Raw genomic sequence first — 22,537 nt, 5'->3', positions numbered from 1 at the left:
AGAAAGTTGCTTAAAATTGCATGTTCTATCTGAAGCACGAAATAAAAAAATTGGGTTCAGTGTCCCTTTAAGCCTATGCATGTTCAACTTTTTTGATGGGGGAAAAGTACACAGCAGGTTCAACTTTTTTAAAGGGACAGTCAAGTAAAAAAAAAACTTTCATGATTTAAATAGGGCGTGTAATTTTAAACAACTTTCCAATTTACTTTTATTACCAATTTTACTTTGTTCTTTTGATATTCTTAGTTGAAAGCTAAAGCTAGGAGGTTCATAAGCTAATTTCTTAGACCTTGAAGGCCACCTCTAATCTGAATTATGACAGTTTTTCACCTCTAGAAGGTGTTAGTTCATGTGTTTCATATGGATAACATTGAGCTCAGGCACGTGAAGCTCCTAGGAGCAAGCACTGATTGGCTAAAAATGCAAGTCTGTCAAAAGAACTTAAATAAGGGGGCAGTTTGCAGAGCCATAGATACAAGGTAATCACAGAGGTAAAAAGTGTATTATTATAACTGTGTTGGTTATGTAAAATTGGAGAATCGGTAATAAAGGGATTATCTACCTTTTTAAACAACAAAAATTCTGACGTTTACTGTCCCTTTAATGGGAGTTACATTTCAAATTTTCATTAGATGAGCCAATTAAACTTTCAAAATTCAGACAGTGCATGCAAATACAAAAACAAACAACTATCTAACTTACCTTTATTATGGAATATGTTTCATTCTCTTGGTATCCTAGGTTTAAGAATAAACGGAGGCTTATAGAAGCTCAGAAGCATGCACATATCGCTAGCATTCTATGGCAGCAATGTTTGCAATAATGTTTGATCAATGCTAGCAATTGTTGCCAACAAGTGATGAAGACGTGTGCATGCCTTGAGTTCATATGAACCCACCTAGGTTTACTCCAACAAAGAACACCAAAAGAAAAAAGCAAATTTAATCATTTAAATAAATTGCACCTTTTTTTATTTTAATTGCAGCCTCTGTCTAAAATCATGAAAGTTACGTTGTGCCCTGTTGTTGATGTTTCAATGAGAACGTACATACTGGCATTACAGGAAGCCATTAAATGTCTATCATTTTTCAAATGTTTGCTATATGATATTTGATATCTCAAATCGCTCTACTCTCCAACATAAGTTTGCCATTTCAAATAACTCTAAAAAGTATGAAAGGTTCATTGTTCAGATGTACATTTCAGAACTGAGTAAAGTGGTTGATGGTTAATAGTTGTTTATCAATAAATGACTTGTTATATTTTTATTGTCAGTTTACAATATTGACTGAGCTGTTCCAAGAAGAGGAGCAGATTCTGAGCCCCACTTCAACAACCTCTTCAGGAGGACGCACTCTATTATCTCGTACAAATCTGCGCACACTCAAACCCAAGACTGACCAAGCAAGCAAGGAGCACAAGAAAACTGTTGGCCATCAGGTAACTTGCAAATAGCTATTTGTTTTACAATAGAAGTCTATACATAAATACTAATGATAAGGATTGTTTGGATGTTAGGTTTATTAGATCTATTCATCTTATTTATTATTACAATATAAAACTTTTTTCAAAAGTTTTTATAAATGGTAATTTTAAGTCTTACTTTTACAATTTTGTTTCAAATAAAATGTAATCCATGGGGAAGTGTTTTTTTTACTTTTCAGTTGCATTTTACTAGGTATAAAGCTTTAGCATTATACACTTGTTTTTTGCAATGCAGAATGAGTTATAAGTCAGGAGAACTGAAAGTTGATGAAGAGAGTGAATAGTAGGTAGATTATAAGGCAAGTTCTGTTGCCGAGAAGCACAGTATGGCAATAAGCCTGTGTATTCTGGTGTTACGTGAAATGTAAATATGTTGGGAGTGTCTATAAACAAACAAGATTTTAGATACAGTTTAAAATGATTGTAATTAGGGCAGCAAATGAGAGAATAGCACAAAACAAGTGATGATGATATTGATGATGGTAGCTATTTTTTCAGGAGATGATAGAGGTTGGTTAAAGGGTATATATATAGTCTGGTAGTATTTGTCAGCATTTCTGTTTGTAACCAGTGGATCTTGGGCACCATCCAAATTTTGTAGCTAAAATAATTATCTAACCTCCCTTATAAACTGTACTCCATCACAATAAAGTTTATGGAACTGAAAAAAGAATCCTGTGGCATCACGTATATGGTCAAAATGAGTAGAGTGCTGTCTGTAAGCCTCAAACTCTGCTTGTTCTTAACATCAACTTGTAGCTGGTTTTATACTCATAACAGAAGCTTTTAGCTACTTATTAAAATATATAAAATCAAGGAGCAGGGGGTGGAGATTTCTTATATGATCAAGTCCTCAGCTTAATCAGATAATGCCATTAACTTAAATATATCTAAAATAACCAGTTTTGACCTTTGGTCTTCTGTCTTAGAATGTCCTGGATTTAAATGTCCTCCAAGTTCTAAATATGTGCTCACATATGTAGCCTTTGTTATAACACCAGAATGTATGTGTCTTTAATATATGATCATCTTCATTGATTGGATCTTGCCCTGAAGGCGCAGTTATTAAAAAATTGCAAGACCAGAGCTAAAATAATAGGGGAGTGGAATTATACAGAGGCTCTGCAGGCCTCCTTCAGGAATCTTTACTTTTACACTACAGGATACGAAAAGCCTGGGGAGGATTTTATAAATTAAGTAAATAATTCTAGTTGAAGCATTAAAAAAAAAAAAAAGTTTTAGGTAGGAGGGTTGAAATAGAAAATAAAAACATGGGAGCCTGAATTAGTTTTTGGAGCATCTGATGTTACAAAAATCTTAATCTGAAAGGTTGCTTGAGGCACAGTAGAAGCAGAGCCGAATATAAACCCAACACAACAAACTTACTATGTTGACATACTGTTGTTATGATCACTACGTAAAACTTATAGATGTGTTCTATGAAAGTTTTTTTTTCCACTTTTCCTGTCATCCCTAATTTCTGTTTTTATTGTATTTGTCTTTTTAGTTCAGGAATTCTCTACACCTTTTGATGGAGACTCTCAATGCAACAACCCCACACTATGTTCGCTGCATTAAGCCAAATGATTTCAAGTACCCATTTACGTACGTTTATAACATTACATTTTGCACATATTCTTATCTTAAGTGATATCATTGTAAATTCGAGAAAAATGTCAAATATTTCAATTGACTGTAAACTTATAAAGTCAGGTTACTTTTTAATGTCTTCTATTTAGCATGTGGCTGATGTGAAGATGACCATTTGCAAATACTTCCATTATTCAGTCTACAGTTCATCATATTGTTAAGGAATTGTATTTATTGTTTGCATGGATGGTAAGGTAGGTTTATTATCATATGAATCTCTTTTGCCCATGGTCTAAAAGACTGCTTCTTACAAGTTGTGGACAGATCTGCCCAAATGTGGTGAAGATATATCTCCTAATCTGTTAAATAAGAGCTCAAGTTAATGAGCTGGGCAGATGAAACTCAGAAGATCTTATGTGATTAAAGATAGCTATTGATTTGAGGTCAGATAAAAATAAGTTCATGTGACCCACTTGCTGGTTTGTTTATTTCGGTGTATGTGGGAAATATCAAAATGAGTCATTTAAGATTTAAAGGGTTATTAAACTGTTGTTATAAATCCCTTAAAATTCATATAATTTTAGCAAGATTATGAATAAATGCACTGTCTTATACCCTCAAAAACATGAATGACACATTCTATGCAGTTAGACATTGTTGTGAGGGCTTTCTTTCTTTTTTCTTCTGTCCAAAGAAGAAGTAGTTTTGTAGCATTCGGCTACAGGCCCTGCTTCTATTTTTCCCATAATCTCTCTAGGCTTGTGTTCTCTTAAGGTGGAATATTAATAATGCTGCTTATGTCAAGCTAAAGTGATGATTCAAATATCAGAACAAATGTTAGGCGCATTAGGTGTTGATATTAAGATAGTATGTGACTGATTGCACAATAGTTCACTGTGAATAGGCTGCCTTTTATTACCTATGAAGAACCTGTAGAGATGTGATTGTGTAATATAGATATATTAATATATTAATGTGTATATGTAAATGTATGTATGTATATATATATATGTAAGGCAACAAATGAAAGCACTCTCAGGTCTTGTTAATAGTGGGTCATAAACCAGTGTTTTATTGACGTTTTCAGGGTTCACACAGATCCCTTCATCAGAATAAAGAAAAAGTGTCACATCACAATCTTATATAGTGTTAAACAATCAAAATTACAGACCAATACAAACCATCTGTGTCAAACAATTGAGTTCCTGTGTAATTCAGTGGAACGCACGCCATGTGTTCCACTGAGTCCGGAAGTACCACTACTTCCGGTTAATAAGTGAATTGCTATAACATAATTCCATTTTCAAAGGGAAACATTTTTTTCTTTGCAATGACTATATGCATAGTAAATTCTAGTGCTTCATACCAAGTTTATACTGTGAGGTGGAAAACTATCCTTAATGTTGAATCAAACACTCTCATATTGTGTGCAATCGTGGTTGGAACGCATGTATGCGTTCCAACAAACTGGAAGTCCCTCAATTTCCGGTCTAACAAACATCGTGCAATAGTGAAAAAAAAGTTTTAATAATCAAAAGTTTAGTTTTGTAGCTTAATTAAAAGACCTCTAGATGTTATTCTGTGATCTGGGCTGATAGTGCATGTCACATAATGTCAGCTATACCGTATGTTAAGATCGTAAAACTGGAAGTGACATCACTTCCGGTTGTTCTTACAAATACTGTTACCAGTTCGCCTGACTCATAACACTAAGTGAAGGGTGATACACTGTAACATTATCCTGTCATATTATTTGATACTGTGAAACAGTATCGCATCCTGCCCAGTTTGTATATAGCTTTCGCTATCGAATGGTTTGACAAAAAATTACATGATCCAAAATAGCTATCTATGTGGAAAACATGCCTTATTGACTAGCACTCATTTAACATTAGCCCCTATTGTGCCAGGTTATTGTACTCCAATCACATGCATTTACAAGGTTAATTAAATATCTCACATGGTAAAAGTACACTTACATTGCAAGTGTTTTTCTTCCAAAATTAAGTGAAACATTGAATCAACATTTGTCATATCCTATACTCAAAAAAGAGGATTTTTGGGGGGGCGGAGCTAGCCATTAGAGAGAGCAGACGTGTTTTCTAGTAGCTCCTGCTTATGACTATATTTTATTCTTATTCCTTGGGGTAATCTACTAAAATATTTGCCATAACGTTACTATCATACTACAGAGACCTCAGGAATTGAACTTCTAGGATGGCTTGATGAGCAGGAGCTACGATATAATTCTCCTTTTTGAAGTAGATCTGATCGGCATTAAGAGGCCATTACAGACCTACACCATTTACGCAACAGAGAGCGCTCACACATAAACTCCAGACGAATACTTTGGAACTGTTTGACATGGTTCTAACATGGCTAATTGACTACAAAATACGGCGATATCTACACAGCTCTTTATTGATCTGCCGTTAGATGCTGTAATATCGTCACAGCTTTATGTTACCAGACCTGCAGAACTCTCCCCCACTCTCCACACCAACTAACGGGACTTTAGTATATGCTACAGGAATATCTAAGCTGGCTATACGTGTCGCTATAAATATGGAGAAGAGTGGTTATGGACAGATAAAATTACTTATTTGGAAGCTAAACCAGCAAATGCACAGAAACTACGTGGATCTTATGCATGTTATCAAAGAGCCATGTGGTATGGGAGATCTCAGCGCTCCTAAGATGGCGGAGTGGGGGGTTACCGTTTCACACAAGTCGCAAGATGAGGCTGACATGCACTCTCCCATAGAGGAAACACGTCGGACCGGATCTCTGAAGACCGAAGGCATAGAATTTCAGCTGAATCCTATTTTACCTAAGGGGAGACATGGAGATCCCCAACTTACAGTGGTAACTGGCACGGTGACACGACCGGACAGACTACTCACGGACCCTTCTGTGTCTGATACCCCAGATAGTGCGGCAGACCTCCTAATATATAACTACAGAGAGGTTCTGACCAGGTGTCACAGGGAAAGTATGGAACCCACGCTATTGTTACGTCCCACCTGCTCAGCTGTTGCACAGGCTCTGTACATCGATCATACTGCTGTCCGGTATGAGAGAAAACCTAAGACCCTCGCTGATTTGCAAGAGAGAGGCAAATCTTTCAGAAGTGTGGGACAGAAACATATCACTGATCTAGTCTTTGGAACATTGCGGTCAGAGATAACTCGACTTGGTGCAATTGCTAGCCCACTATCTTATGTGCCTTTGTTTAATTCACCGCAATTACCTGTTTCGATCTACAATATGCAAGCCCAGAGGGACCAAACTACTGGAGGGTATGACTCACTGCCTATGGGGACTTTTAGAATTGTAGTGTATTCTCCATCACCCTTCAGTCTGTCAGATCTCACGCTGAATGAAGTGCTCCTTTTGAGACAGGGAGTGGGGTGATCAGCAGATCTTAGTTTCCAGGTGACATTCTCCCATGTCACATTAAACCTCACTAACTATTAGGATAGATCTTTTTGTTTTCATATCTGCATCCCCTTTGCTTCTGAATCGGGACTCTTAACACATAGTTCTCCAAGCCGGAGCTCCCCTGTTGAACTTTTGCTGAGTCTGGACTTTTGTAAAGTATAGGTTTATATGGCACGTAGCTATAGTTATACAAATGATATAATACAGTAAAATATGCATATTAGCTGTCTGATATTATCTCTTTACTGACCCTAAGTTTGAAGTATGCGATGTGTTCTACTGCCTTTGATGATACCAATCTTGATATAGGTACACTATTAGATATTTACATTAATCGATAAACATACCTAAGTTATTAAAGGCATGTGGACCCAATAGCATAGATACAGTATTACATTACTAGACTACAATAGATATCCTGTCATGCTTGAATACTGTCATCTAGTTAAGCACTTAGGAGTATATGACTTATGCCAACAGGGAACTCACTATTTTCTCTCACCTTTTTATTCTTGTACTAATAGACATGTTCATACCACATAGGACAGGTTCTAATATTCCCAAATAATACATTAGCTTGTAGGTTAACTGAGTTAAGTGTCTATTTAATGTACAGCGGAACTAGAGACTTTGCTTCATAACCCCAGAGCTGCTGCTGGTTACACATAGTACTCTGTTTTGGGACCCCTAGGGTCAGGAACTGCTCCAAAGACATTCATTTTAATAGAATCCCGATAGAAACCATAGAGTGATTCCCACATCTTTTTTGTATATAGGCACATTTCATATATGTCTTATTTCTATTGATTCTAGGCACTTTTAATTGTTTAATTTAACACAGCTAAGTTTTTTTCTTTTAACACATGATAGTTCCTTATAGTCTATAATACAGCCCAGATCAGATTTTTGAAGTCAACTTTGGGACCAAAATATATATATGTATTACAGAGCTCCCTAATATTAATAGTCTCATTGATCTATAGATCTATAGACTTAAACTCAAGCTTGCTTTGTTTTGTCTACGATGCTCATGCTCTAATTTTTTCCCCCCCTGTTATGTGTAAAATACACTATCGCTGTTACTTGCTATAAATATGTGATTAACGCTTTACACCACAGCTTAATCCTTAATGGGGGTATATCCCTGTACACAAGTCCTGTGGTACTTGGCCATACGAGATTTCTCATAGCAAAATATTGTGTTGACAACAACACATCTAGTTATGTGCCAGTAAGCCATGACATTGTTAGAGAGTTATGTGGTGTCTCCTGTAATGACAATACAGTATTTGATAATGTGTGAGGCTTTCATATATATTGACCCTTAAAAGCTAACTCATGTATGCTACTAACACCAACGTCTGAACCATTTTTAATGTATGAGTGGTTAAGTACATTTGCTCATATTTTTTTATCGTTGTACTGCTAAGAGTGACCCTCCCTTACTGCATAGGGTCTAATATTTTCAAATATCACATAAGCTCATAGGTTGGCTGAAGCAAAGGTATATTTGTGGTGTAATCAGGTACAGTTTTTGTGCATTTCTCAAGACATTTGCTTGTTTAATATGTCCCACATGTTTGTTTCAAGGACAAAATATATGCTCTGTATATATACACAAACCTATATGCTTAATAATTACTATGCATTCTCACTTATTAACTATATGAGTTTCTCCTCTTAAAGTAGCCTAGGGGTTTTATATTAGGCTCAGATGCACACCTTACATACTGTGACTAGTAGATATACAGTCTATTAAAGACATGTAGAACCTATGCATGGAGTTAGTATAATAGGACAGGAACAATCGAGCTCAGTGTATATGTCTTATCCCCATGATACTCAGCCACTATTAGGGTTTAGATGCACCTCATTATTAAGCACTGAGCAACTTAGTCCCTTCAGGATAGCACTCTCATAACTAGAATCAGAGTATATAGGTTAGCAGCTCTAGTAGCTCATTTTAAGCTCTCCATTAATGAGGTGTATCTACATGATGAAGGCTTTTTTAGGTTGCGCGCCTATTTTTTTATTTTTTATTCATCTATCTAGCTGACTCAGAATTCATACACCCTCGCTTCTTAGTAACTCTTAACCAGGTAGAGAGAGAAGAGGAGAGTAAAAAAATAATTTTGAGATCCCAACACGTACCTTGAACTACCTACATTTATCTATGGCTCCGCCCTCCACCCTTTCCCCTATATACATAGCGGTGCTTATCCGCTGAATTCCCCCCCCCCCTACTATATACGCATTTTCTCTCATTTGGAAGCTCCCAAAGAGCTTCCCATCTGACCATCAGTTTCTTTATACAGTATAGTCCATTGGGCCTAAAGCTATGTTATCAACTGATTAGTCATTTATACTATCTTATTGAAAAACTGAGGTTCCATTAGACTATTATTAATGTTCTATATAACTGCTGAAATGTTTCGCTTAATTCTGTTTGTACTTTTTCTTGTTATCAAAAAGGCGTATTATGTTCTTACGTTTGTTCAGCAAAACCTCAATAAAAAAAAATATTTAAAAAAAAAAAAAAGAGGAATTTTTGGTATTTATACAAAGCTACTAATAAATAGAAATTGAGTGCTGTCAGAATATGGAGAGCTAGAAAAACACTTGAAGTGAACACCCCTAATCTTATCTTATCACTAAAAAATATGAACCTACAGAGTCAAAATTCTATTGACTACCGCTAAAATATATAATCTGGATATAGGAGTGGGTATTGGAACTTGTTCCCCTCTTTCATGCCTGATAGGGGTCTAAGTATTGTCATACCACACTAAATCTAATACCAGTTAAATTAAATGCAATTATTTTCTAAATTAACCATCATTGTCATTACTCATATGGCTAGGCTTCTGCATATGTTAGGAACTTAAAAGAATTAACTTTAAACACAAATACGAGCATATGTACTGTAAATCATACAACATTTGATATCCATCTCTATTACAGAGATTATAATCAGATGGACATGGGTTGAGACCTTTTCATAACAGAGTCATACTATCCATTCTTTTGCCAGAACCGGCTACTGGGGGGCACTGACTATTTGAGTGACTCATACTCTTGCAGGGGTGGGGGGTAGAGGAATGAACCAGGTCCACACCAGTGAGACCCTATTCATGCTTGCCCACACAGTCCAGAATAAGGAGGAACCGCACATCTAATGGTGTGCCATAACCAAAAAGCTGGTTGTAACCACCCCCACTGAGACTCAGCACCCCAGGTCTGTTTCTAGTGCCATCCCCTAGATTAAAATCTGGTTAAGTCCCCCAGGATGTATAGTTCCTAAGCGAATAATAAGATGCTCCCGTTTTAGGAGCATCTTATTGTGGTCTCCTCCTCTGTCTGGTTTGGGGACATGGTCAATTAGGATAATCCTTATGGAAGCCACCGGATGTGATTTCTTTAGGCAATGCTGTGCCCCCGGTTGGTCCGAATGTCCTGTGTCCAGAGCTTGTCTAATGGCCAGACGATGATTAGCCATTCTTTCCCTTATGGTTCCTTATGTTTTTCCCACATAGAAAGAAGAACATGGTCAAACGAGTAGATACACAACATGTGTCGTGTTACAGGAAATAGAATGGCGGATGTTGTAAATCTTGTTCTTATGTGGATGGTGAAATGTTTTCGTTGCTATCATTGAGTTACAAGTTATGCACCCTAGACATTTATAACATATCCGCTGATTATTTTATAGCATTGTTTAGGGTCAGTTTTAACCAGGTGATCTTTTAGGTTGGTACCCCTTTTGTATCCCACCATTGGTTTAGTAATTTTAATGCAAGGCAATTTGTTGTCCGATGACAATAGAGACCAATGCTTATTCAGTATGCTACCCGTTTGCCTATTGTTTGGAGCAAATGTGGTGCTCATAATCAGAGGTATGGGTGCATTTTCTTGTGTCACAGTGTCCCTTTTGGGTTCTTGGCCCTTAACATTCTCCAGGATGTTGTTAACTAAATCTTGCTTATAGCCTTTCTCCAGAAACTTGTTTCTCATAACGTACAACTGGGAGACCCCTGTGTCCCTATCAGTGTTGTTCCTTAGTGTTCTAATGAACTGGGACTTCACAATTCCTTTAAAGAGTGATGGTGGGTGGCAACTTTCTGCCCTTAACAGGAAGTTGTGATCGGTGGGCTTAGAGTATAAAGTTGTTCCTAATCTGTTCTGTGTAATAAATATAGAGATATATAGAAAGTTTAAACTATGTTCCTCCAGATTAATCTTGAACCTCACTGTGGTGTCAGTGCTGTTAATTTTATTAAACCAATGGTCTAATATATTCCTACCCCCTCTCCAGATCAAAAATATATCATCAATGTACCTTTTATAAAAGATTATGGAGGGTTCCGGGTGTGACCATAAATATGAGTTTTCAAAACCAGACATAAATGTGTTGGCGTAGGCCGGGGCCATGTTCGAACCCATGGCTGTTCCTGTCCGTTGGACATAAAACCTATCTTCAAACCGGAAATAGTTTCTCTTAAGGCATAACTCAATCAAAGACAGTACAAATTCAATAGGTGGACCACTATATTCCTCAAAATTCAAAAGATGTTCCTTAATGGCTTCTAGCCCCTCATCATGGGGGATAATGGTATAAAGATTATTAACATCTAGGCTAACCAGTAGGTTGCCTTCCTGTATCTGTACTTCAGTCAGTTGTGTAATAAGATCATTTGTATCAAGAAGAAAAGACCTTGTACTTTTGACCATAGGCTGCAGTATGGTGTCAATGTATTGAGCCACAGGTTGATAAATAGGACCCCTGGTCGACACAATAGGCCTGTCAGGGGGTTTGTGTAATGACTTGTGAATTTTTGGTATAGTGTATAGAATAGGGGTCACTGGACAATCTGTTATACAAAAATCCCTGGTTTGTTCACTAATCAAACCCTGTGTGTATCCCATCCAAATAATGTCATCTAATTCCTTTTTGTAGGGGATAGTTGGGTCAAATGTTAGACTCCTGTAAGTCAACGTATCTGCTAATTGTTGCAAAAATATCCTCCTCACGGTAATCAGTGTAGTTCATAAGGACTATGGCCCCTCCCTTATACGCTGGGCAGATGATCAGTGTAAGGTCTGATTGAAGTGATTAAATAGCTTGATTTAATATATATATAGGAAAAAAAGAAACAAAAAAAGTTGAACCTTAGTCCAACACTCCATATACTTCCAAATTAAAAAAACAACCAGCATACAGGGTATGTGTCTACTTACTAGTTACTTACAGAGATCTATAAACAACAAGTTAAAAATTACAACATAAATGGCTCCCTAAGCTCTAGGATAATGGTTACTAAATGTCAATTTTTATAGGATCATCTTCGTATGCATACGTTCTATGTCACAATTAATTCACCATGTTCCTAGGAAAAGAAATATATGCTGGGTCTGTTGCAGAATGGATACTGTTGCAAAAGCCAAGTTAGTTAGTAAGCAGTGCAAATAATGCAGGATAGAAGACTTTGTCAGTTCTTGTTAGTAAGAAACACAATTTGTAATTCCATCACAGACAAGAAAAAGTCTTAAGAGAGTCATTTATATAAGGTCTTCGGATATTCCCACTTAAATACCAGTTAGCAATAGGTTATCCTCCCAGAGTGGAAATCGCAAACCAGATGCTGTTTTCAGCTGCATCCACTGCGGGAGTAACTTTTTACTTCACTGCTCCTCCGGATTGATAAACAGCCTGTCTTCTGCTCCTGATGATGCCCAATTGAATCACTCGATGAGTGAAACACGTGAAGCGTCTTGCTAAACACGCCCACTGGAGTTCCGTCAGCGTGGTGTTTGGTCTGATTGGAACGGATTCCCTGTATGCCACATAGTTGATCCGGTAAGTGGAACATACCCCCGGAGCAGAAGACGGGCTGTATATCAGTCCGGAGGAGTGTTGAAGTAAAAAGTTACTCCCGCAGCAGATGCAGCTGAAAACAGTGTCTGGTGAGCTGGGGTTTGCGATTACCACTCTGGGAGGATCACTTATTGCTAACTGGTATTTAAGTGGGAATATCCGAAGACCTTATATAAATGACTCCCTTAAGACTTTGGGGCAGATTTATGAAAGTGTGAGCAGACCTGATACGATGTAGCGTATCATGTCCGCCCCACATCGATAAATGCCCACAGCATACACTGTCTGCATTTATTATTGCACAAGCAGTTCTTGTGAACTGTGAATACGTTCTATGTCACAATGGATTCACCATGTTCCTAGGAAATCAAATATATGCTGTGTCCGTTGCAGAATGGATACTGTTGCAGAAGCCAAGTTAGTTAGTAAGCAGTGCAAATAATGCAGGATAGAAGTCTTTGTCAGTTCTTTTTAGTAAGAAACACAAATTGTAATTCCGTCACAGACAAGGAAAAGTCTTAAGGGAGTCATTTATATAAGTTCTTCGGATATTCCCACTTAAATACCAGTTAGCAATAGGTTATCCTCCCAGAGTAGAAACTGCAAACCCTAGCTCACCAGACGTTGTTTTCAGCTGCATTCGCTGCGGGAGTAACTTTTTACTTCACCACTCCTCCGGATTGATATACAGCACGTCTTCTGCTCCTGATGATGCCCAATTGAATCACTCGGGTAAAACATGTGTAACGTCTTGCTAACCACGCCCACTGGAGTTCCGTGAGCGTGGTGTTTATTTGGTCTGATCGGAAAGGATTCCCTGTATGCCACATAGCTGAACCAGTGAGTGGAACATACCCTGGAGCAAAAGACGGGCTGTATATCAATGTGGATGAGCGGTGAAGTAAAAAGTTACTCCCACAACGGATGCAGCTGAAAACAGCGTCTGGTGAGCTGGGGTTTGTGATTTCCACTCTGGGAGGATAACCTATTGCTAACTGGTATTTAAGTAGGAATATCCGAAGACCTTATATAAATGGCTTCCTTAAGACTTTGGGGCAAGCAGACCTGATACGATGTAGTGTATCATTTCCGCTGCACATCGATAAATGCTGACAGCATATGCTGTCAGCATTTATCATTGCACAAGCAGTTCTTGTGAACTTCTTGTACAATGCTGCCCCCTGCAGATTTGCGGCCAAGGTGTCAATCAACCCGATCGTATAGGATTGGTTGGATTGATGTCCGCAGCCGCTGCTTCATAACTGCTGTTTCCGGTGAGCCTGAAGGCTCGCCGGAAACGGGCATCAAGCTCCATTCGAAGCTTGATAATTCGCCCCCTTTTCCTTGTTTGTGACAGAATTACAATTTGTGTTTCTTACTAACAAGAACTGACAAAGCCTTCTATCCTGCATTATTTGCACTGCTTACTAACTAACTTGACTTTTGCAACAGTATTCTCGCAACGGACACAGCATATATTTGATTTCCTAGGAACATGGTGAATCCATTGTGACATAGAACGTATGCATACGAAGATGGTCCTATAAAAATTGACATTTTGTAACCCTTATCCTAGAGTTTAGGGAGCTATTTATGTTGTAATGTTTAACTTGGTGTCTTATAGATCCCTGTAAGTGACTAACTATAATCCTTTTTTTTTACAGGGATGGTGTGTGAAGTAATAAATATTCTTCTATTTTTAAATTCATAATTTGTTTGTGTGTTATCTTTTATAGACACATTCCCTGTATGTTGGTTTTTTTAATTTGGAAGTATATGGAGTGCTGGACTAGGGTTCAACTTTTTTTGTTTCTTTTTTCCCTATATATATATATTTCTCCATTTAATTAACTGTGAACCCCCATGCACCAGAGAACTTGTTTAACTGTGGCGCTCTCTGATCCCTACTACATACTAAACCCCTTAACAGCTGTATAAACTTTTTCTCATATATGTATATATTATATATAGTCACAGAGTAGATATTAGAAACTGCTTTGTTTAAAAAAAAATTATAATAAGTTTATTGAGTAGAAGAGCTGGTATTTTTTTTTATTTATTTTTTTAAATATTGCTGCTATTGCATGTGTGATCCACAATTAAATTTCCTACCTTATGTCTATGAACATAGGTGAAATTGGTTATCAGTGATCATTTGTGTTCTGGGAATGAGGAAGTTGTTGGAAGAAAATCATAACATATATACCAAAAAAAAAAAATCTATTGTTCATAAAAAAAAAGTTATATATGAAACTAAAGTTTCATGCAGCTTGATGTTACACAAAATATTTATGTTACATACTCCTCAGTTATGATTCGTGACCATGTGTCACCTTTCACTTTTTTATCAAAATCTGTTTATGCCACATAGGTTTTTATTGTTTTTCATTTTATAGATTTGACTCCAAACGAGCAGTGCAGCAGCTTCGAGCTTGTGGTGTATTGGAAACAATACGTATCAGTGCAGCTGGATTTCCATCAAGGTACCCTGCAACCTTGTTTTCTCGTTAATGAAGTAATTTATCCAGAATTGCTAGTATTTGAGCCTAAGGTACCTTAGTAAATACTCTATAATTTGTAATTACATCTCTTCTTGTTAAAGGTGGACATATCAAGAGTTCTTCAGTCGTTATCGTGTCTTGATGAAGCAGAAGGATGTCCTAAGTGACAGAAAGCTTACCTGCCGGAATGTCTTGGAGAATCTAATTCTGGTATACTGTATTTGTTCAAATCTCTTTACCTGCAATCGTTTAGCCAACTGTATATTCTGTTACCCTGTTATATACTCAGATATATTAGCATCACTAAAAGGGATACCTTTATGTAAAGCAGCCGACAGTACAGAGCAATAACTATATTGCACAAATTATTTTAAATATTTGAAATTCCTACCTATTTCTGACTGTATTTTACTTTACAATCAACTTGAAACTAGCCTTAACGAGACATTGTAGGAAAGAAATGACACCAGTGAAAATTAAACAGTCACAGTTAAATATGTTCGTATTTTGCATATTAGTGTTTTAAACATAAAAAACTATTTGTCTTTATTGTATATTAAAATACAGAAAGCCAAACTTTCTAATGTTCCTTACTAGATAGCTAAAAAAAAATAATTAATAAATCCCTATCTTATGTTTCCTGTGTCCTAAAACATAATTCTCATACTATTTATTTTGGTCATTACATTTTCTGTTCCTCTCTGTTACCTAAATATATTTCACATTTTTAGTTTTGCCTTAATAAAGTTTACATTAGCCTGACTGTTTAATTACCTTATTCTTGTGCACGTTTAATTTACACACCTATTTTTTGAACACTGTGTTTTCTAGATACTTCTACATTTATTAAATTAGATTCCCGGTGGTGCTTAGGATCTTGCTGATATGATGATACAGTGAAGGGAGCAAACTCAAGTACTAAGATGTATTGTACAAGTGTATTTGAGCACCACTCATCCTAATGTAATAGTTTTGTTTACTGGACAAATAAACAATAAATATTTTAAAAAAAATTATATTAGTCTAAAATAGCCCTGTAGCATACTTCTTTCATGCTAAAACAATTGAAATAATTTTGCCAGCAACAAGCGTACACAAAAATGTTTAAAATACATTGATTTGGTAACTTTATTAGAAAGTTTACACTTCTTTCATGCAGCTCATGAGAGTCCACGATCCATTACTTGTGGAGTAATGGATCGTGGACTCTCAGCATCATGAAGGAAATTAATTTATCAGGTAATCATTTTATTTTAAGGCACAAATTGCTCCATTTGATGCTCATCTTATGTTTGAAATTAAAACAGGACAAGGATAAATACCAATTTGGAAAGACAAAGATTTTCTTCCGTGCTGGACAAGTGGCTTATCTGGAAAAGATAAGAGCTGACAAGTTGAGGGTGGCCTGTATCCGTATCCAGAAGACCATACGCGGTTGGCTGTTGAGGAAAAAGTATCTCCGCATGAGGAAGGCGGCTATAAACATTCAGAGATTTGTCCGAGGGTATCAGGCTAGATGGTGAGTGAGTCCAGTAAAAAAACAAAAAAAACAATAACCTTATGTTGTTGACTCCAATATTTTTTCCATGCTTTAATGTGACAGAGATTTTGAGAACTTCAACAACACAGGGTTTCCAAACCCCTTATTTAAGGTTCCATAACTTGTTGTATAAACTGTTTTTCTTAATTACTTTAAAGGGACATAAAATGCAGATTGAATTCCTTAATATGGCCTAGATTACAGGTGGAGCTCCATCAATAGTGCAGGGCATGTTACTTTTTGCACAATCTGTTGCAAACAATACCGCACAATCTGGTATTTCAAGTGGTTGGTTAAATATTTTAACCAACGCATTTTATTGTGGCCTTTTTAGCATGCCCTATACTTTAACATTATACTTGCATTGTTGGTGAGTCGTGTTCAGCTGGAGGGCAATCCATAATACAGTTGTAAAGTTTAGTGCTTTGTAAGACCTGAAGTAAACCATTATTATTATTAATAGTATAGCTCAGAACTAAATTTAAAAATCAGCTTAGTGCTTGTGTGATATATGACTTACATTTTACTGCATGCTGCCAAGTCTATTATGTGAGCGATTTAGCGCATCCGTGTCATCTGACATGCAGATGTTTGTACGCCCTTGACTTGATCACGCTCAAGCAATGTTAACGCACAATAGCTCTACTATTTGGGCTCCACTTGTAATGTAGCCCTAAATGTTTAAATATGCCTAGTAAAATACTTTGCAAAGTACCTAGTCTATTTTCCCGTTTTCCATTAAATTCAGCTCTGAAAATTAAGGTTTCTTTCCTATGACATGGAGGGTCCACAACGTCATTCCAATTACTAGTGGGATATTCAACTCATGGCCAGCAGGAGGAGGCAAAAAACACTCTAGCAAAGCTGTGAAGTGTAATTTCCCATACCCATAATAACCAGTCATTCTCTTTGCCTTTGTCAATGGAGGACGTGAAGTTGGTGTCTAAAGATATTTAATCCTTTTATGGGTACTTTATCCTTCAAGCAAGGATTGGGGTTATGCTGTGTCCATGTCACTCTCTTTAGTAAGAGTAATGGTGGCTATTAGCAGTTAGAAAGTGGCGAGGTAGTCCTTGCTTTATTTCTAACATTATTGCTACCCCTTTGTAGAAAGCCAGGGTTGGTTACCCTGTTCTTTCTTTCTCTATAGGTCCCTGTTGGCAGTCAAATGAGTCTATCAGACCTGCAGCTGCTGTAACTGCTCAACAGCAGAAGACCCTAGAGGGTAAGTCCTTTTTTACATATATATTTCTCCAGATAGAAATACCATGGAAAGGACTAAGAGACAAGGGACCTAGTGGGACCTGAAGTGACCTTCTAAGGGGTTTGTATATTCATATATATATATATATATATATATATATATATATATACACACACTTTTTTGGATGTATTGCGGCTGAGCAGCTAACTGCCTTCTAACAGTGAAAGGGATTTGCTGCTTCATTGCTGGGTAGTTAACAGTCTAGCCCAGTACTTAGGATGTGTGGGGATGGGGTGTCATGATGACTTACTATTTTCCCCCTTCTATCCCTGTATAGTTTCTTAAGGATTTAAAAGGGGTTTTCTCTTTGTAAGAACTCCGTTTTTTTATTGGGATGTGTGTTTGTCAGTCTATCGGATGAGCAAGCTGCTTGTTGCGCAATAAGGATTCTGACTGTTAGCCTATCAGGTTTATATCCCTATACTCATTTGTGAGTGCAACTGTGAGTCTTTTCTCTACACACATCTCTCTTGTTCTTAGTGCACGTTACCGTCTATGCTTTATGGCTACTCTAATAAATTATCTGCAGCATGGTGTTAGCCATGGCAAAGTGTTGTCGACTATGTTAAAGATGGCGGTGCACTAACTTCTGAGACCTGTTTTTCTCTAGGAATCTCTTATTGAGAAGGGGGTTAGAGTGGTTATGGTTGCTTGTTCTTAACCCTTTTCTTCTTTATGCGGGACCTCCATTATTATAGAGGTTACTCCGCAGTCTCAATTTTGGGTTGGCTTTATTAGTGGTTCAGCTTTCTACCCCTCTTTTTTATTTCCAGCTACTTTTTCCATAGAGGCATACCACTGTGGGATTCAAATAATCCGGAGCGGATTGTAGTAACACAATCTCGGGTCCAGTGTATGCATCTTTCCGTTTGAAACGGAGAGAGCCTGGAGAAAAGCTCAGTTTTAATTAGTAGGAGATTGCTCCTTTTTTCTATGGAAATGAGGGAAGTCCTCTCCAGGGAATTACTCATGTAGTTCTATGGGAATTACTGCAGCAGTGTTTGTTTTTTCAGGGACTAGCGTTTCTGGCGCCATTTCTCTGACTCCTTTTTAACCTCCTAGGGTTTTTTTGGCGCTGCTCAGTATTCTGCCGGTACATTTCATACTGATCTGTATTATGTTTTTTTAAATCCTTTTTACTATAGATCAGTTTTATAGCTCATTTTTTATTTAGGATTCTTGCTTAATGCATTTAATTATGTAGCTATTGAGTGCTATTCGAAATTGTTTTTCTCTACTTTGAGTTAGAGCATAAACTGGTCTTTGCTGCCATCTGGTGACCGTTATTGATATCAGGTTTCTTTTTGAAATGTCTCTTATATGAGCTAATTTCTGCTTGATTACACCTTATATGGTTCTTTGTATCTCAAGGAACTTAAGTCCTTCTAATGTATTTTTATGTACTCTGGACTTATTAGTATAATCCCTTTTTTACTTTAAAATGTTTCCTGTCTAGGTCTGTGACCTCATTCAGCTTTATGTTTTAGGGTTAATAGCTTTTTCTTCTTAAACAGGAAGAGTCAACAGCTGCATTCATTACTTTTGGGAATTCAGAACCTGGCCACAAGGAGGAGGCAAAGACACCCCATCCAAAGGCTTAAATACCTCCCCCACTGTCCTCATCCCTAAGTCATTCTTTGCCTTTCGTCACAGGAGGTTGGCAGAGAAGTGTCAGAAGATTGAAGATAGTCTCTTATGGAGGGTAGTACTCTTCGAAACGGGACTGGAGTTTAAAGTAATCCTGTCAGCCTCTCAGTGATAGTTTGGATGAAATTTAGAGTCCGGAGATGCAGGGAGAGTCTTTCGGCAAAACGATCCCGACTCATATTAACAGCTCCTTGGCAATTGGCGTTGACGAGTTTCGCTGTTTGACGTTATTCACTCAAGTCCATGTCAGAAGCGAGGCTACTATCTTGTCTTACACAGTGCACCTCGTGACCTGGTGTTGTCACATATTTCCATTTCCGTACTCTGACCGAGTGGCGACAGAGAGAGTCTGTTCATTATCTGTCTTGTTCACAGGAGGTGGTGAGTGCCCCAGCCATTGGGGGTGTAAAAGGGTGCCGTTTAGTGTTTGATCATAATTGCAATCTCCAAGTTATGGAGGATTCTGATTTTTTTTAGAGACGGATATCTCCGATTCGTAGTATACGTCTTGCGAAGAATATGAAATGGCTCGGGTTATCCATGCCCATCAGTTATGTTCCGATTGCCGTTCTAGAGTGCTCTCTTACCCTGAATCAGGGATCTTAGAGTGCGTTGAGCCATCCGCCCCCGAGGATTCCATGTCCTGTGAGGCGCGTGCCCCAGAACCTTCTTTTGCTACACAAGCAGGTGTCCCTATGGCCGTTACTCCTTCTCCGGAAGGCGGCTTGTTTCCCCCAGAGGTTACAGCACAGTTCCGCATGGCCATATCTATGGCGCTGGCGCATTTATATCTCCCAAGAGAAGTATTTTTAAGATATTGTCCATGTTCTGTTAACCAGGGCCCGTCGAGCCTAAGATCGCCTGATTCAGTTAGGCCCTTTGGGGAAGCGATGGCCTCTGAGGCTTCAGGGGGCCCACCCTCGGACCGGGGTCATCCCTCGATCTGGCGGGGGAACATTTCGCCTTCCTTTATAGACTGGCACGTCTTCGTGTCCTATTAAGGCATGTTTTGGCGGTGCTGGAGGATCCCAGTCCTAGTGGGCTGAGGGATCCTCTGTCTTCTGTGCCGGATGGCAAACTCGGTTAGACATATGGGGAGGCAGCCAATCTCCTTGTCATCTCCGTTTTTCTTTTCTTTTAAGTATCTGTTCCGGTTCTGAGCTTGGGAGATTAGGGCCTCTGATCGGCTGGTCCTGTTAGCGTGCCCATTCTCTTTGGGCGTTCACTCATGGGTGCTGCCTTCAATTTTATTTGATCCGGTTAGGATGTCTTTGATTTGTTTTAAGAAGCGCATGTCTGTTATAATTTTCCGTTTTTGGGAACGTTTCTTCTCCAGAACTGATACTTGCGCTTTTGTGGTCATGTGGGTACTTCCTCGGAAGTTGCACATTACTATATAAATTACATAGTTATTTTTATAGTTTATGTTATCGATCCCTGCGGGGGCTTTGCATTTTCTTGGACAGTTCCGGAGTGTTCTTGTACCAGGCGGGTACTGGTCGGGCGCTAGCTACTGTTCCTTATGGTTCATGTCACATATGTGGTGCCGGTGTGCTGGTTATCCTGTCGGGTGTTGGATGTTCACTTTGTCCTAATGTAGAGGGTTGCGGGCTCGAATCCTGCTAAGGCTTCATCATGGGTTCTAGAGGTCCTTTGGACTTGAAACCAAAATTCTCCATTCCCTTATAGTTTGGAAGTTAGGATGACCTCTGGACGTCCGGGGTACCAGATTGGGGGGAGATTTTCACTTTCACTCTTGGTATTTTATGGGCGTCTGTTTGTGTGGCCTAGTCGCAAGTACCTCTCGTAGGTTGCTGGGGCTGCTTTTTTCCTTTCTTGGGTGGTCGGGTCATCTGTGTCTGGAGGTTCGGGCATGTCCTCCTTCCTTTTCAGTATCTCGTTCGCTCTCATATATGGGAGCGCAGGGGTTGGAGTTATTCCTGTTTTTTCCCCGGCATTTCCTCTGGTCAGTTTTTCTGCCAGGAGTTGTGAGGCTCCCATTGTTTCTCCTGTATGGTAACAGGAATAAACACTACCAGGGAAGATAGATCTCTTATTCTGGAACCCATGAGTACTATTTTATGGCCCAAGGATCTGGACATTGCAGATCCAAACCAGCCGAAGAGAAGGAAAAACCTGCCCCCCAACTGATCCCAGAGTGGATCAGGGTCGACTCCTTCATACTGATTTAGAGTCAGCAGAAGGCACAGGCCTGCTTCATATTCCTAAAGAAAATGCAATTAGCACTTAGTCTGAATTTCAAATGAGTAGTAGACTTTTGTCACGGCCATGCCTGGATTTTAACCTGTGACTCCTGATTCAGGGCCTGTTTCTCTCATCCTGCACCACCAGGACCATAAGGACTGATCCCAGTGAGGTCTTAGATGGATCCTGCTTGGAAGAGGAAGACTTTGTCTCCTAAAGGAACTAAAATTAGAAGGCTGGCGACCCTAAGGTCCTAAGACTACCTCACTTTCAAAAGAGATCCCCGCACACGAAATAGAGATGAAAGACTTGGATAGATTCAATCCATGAATGATGGTAAAAACATGGCTATTTATTCAATGCATAAAAACATTGCATAACAAAAAAGTGAACAGTGAGCGACGAGTCAAACACGTTTCGTTATACATAACATACTTTGTCAATGACTCTTAGATGTTAATACATACATGGATGCTTATATACGGTGAAAACACACCTCTTTTACCTTAATTAATTTATTAACCCTTAGCATCCTTCTAAAAGTAGTCATGTCACCATAGTCATGTAATAAAGGCAATACCTAAGGGACAATATATGCGTGTAAAGAGAAACTGCACATCAGCAGAAAAGATTTTTGTCAAGAGGCTACAATGAGAAACACATATTGAAAGCAAAACAAATAGTGGATACTATAGACAGGGAGAATCTGTTACAACCCAAAAAGAGAAATCAGGCAAAAAAAAGAATGAGTTCAATAAAAAAAAAACTTTTTATCACTAATTTCAGTAAAGAATATAAATATAAAATATATAAGTATGTGGAATTATTAAAAAATCTCTGCCCATTTTAAAAACAGATCCAATATTGAGTAAAATAGTAGACACATGTTTAAATTTTGTAGTAGAAAAAGTAGTAGAAAAAGTAAAACTCTTGGCAATATGTTATCACCATCTATGTTACCATTGGTAAACAAATCTAACTGGTTATCAAAA

General features: G+C 38.1%; 1 protein-coding gene across 5 annotated transcripts in view; it reads left to right on the top strand.

The window, feature by feature from the left end:
• The window catches only part of MYO5A (myosin VA), a 470,413-nt gene that overhangs the window by 322,157 nt on the left and 125,719 nt on the right, over positions 1-22,537 (top strand). For all 5 annotated transcript variants that reach the window (XM_053717484.1, XM_053717487.1, XM_053717486.1 and 2 more), the window contains exons 15-19: positions 1,276-1,440; positions 2,993-3,090; positions 14,785-14,871; positions 14,991-15,099; positions 16,197-16,408. In XM_053717484.1, the coding sequence (XP_053573459.1) occupies positions 1,276-1,440; positions 2,993-3,090; positions 14,785-14,871; positions 14,991-15,099; positions 16,197-16,408 (671 nt within the window). The remainder of the gene's footprint in view (positions 1-1,275; positions 1,441-2,992; positions 3,091-14,784; positions 14,872-14,990; positions 15,100-16,196; positions 16,409-22,537) is intronic.

The sequence above is a fragment of the Bombina bombina genome, chromosome 6 (assembly GCF_027579735.1).
Source record: "Bombina bombina isolate aBomBom1 chromosome 6, aBomBom1.pri, whole genome shotgun sequence".
NCBI lineage: Eukaryota > Metazoa > Chordata > Amphibia > Anura > Bombinatoridae > Bombina > Bombina bombina.
Note: the sequence above shows the minus strand (reverse complement) of the source record. Positions and strands in the feature narration are given on the sequence as shown.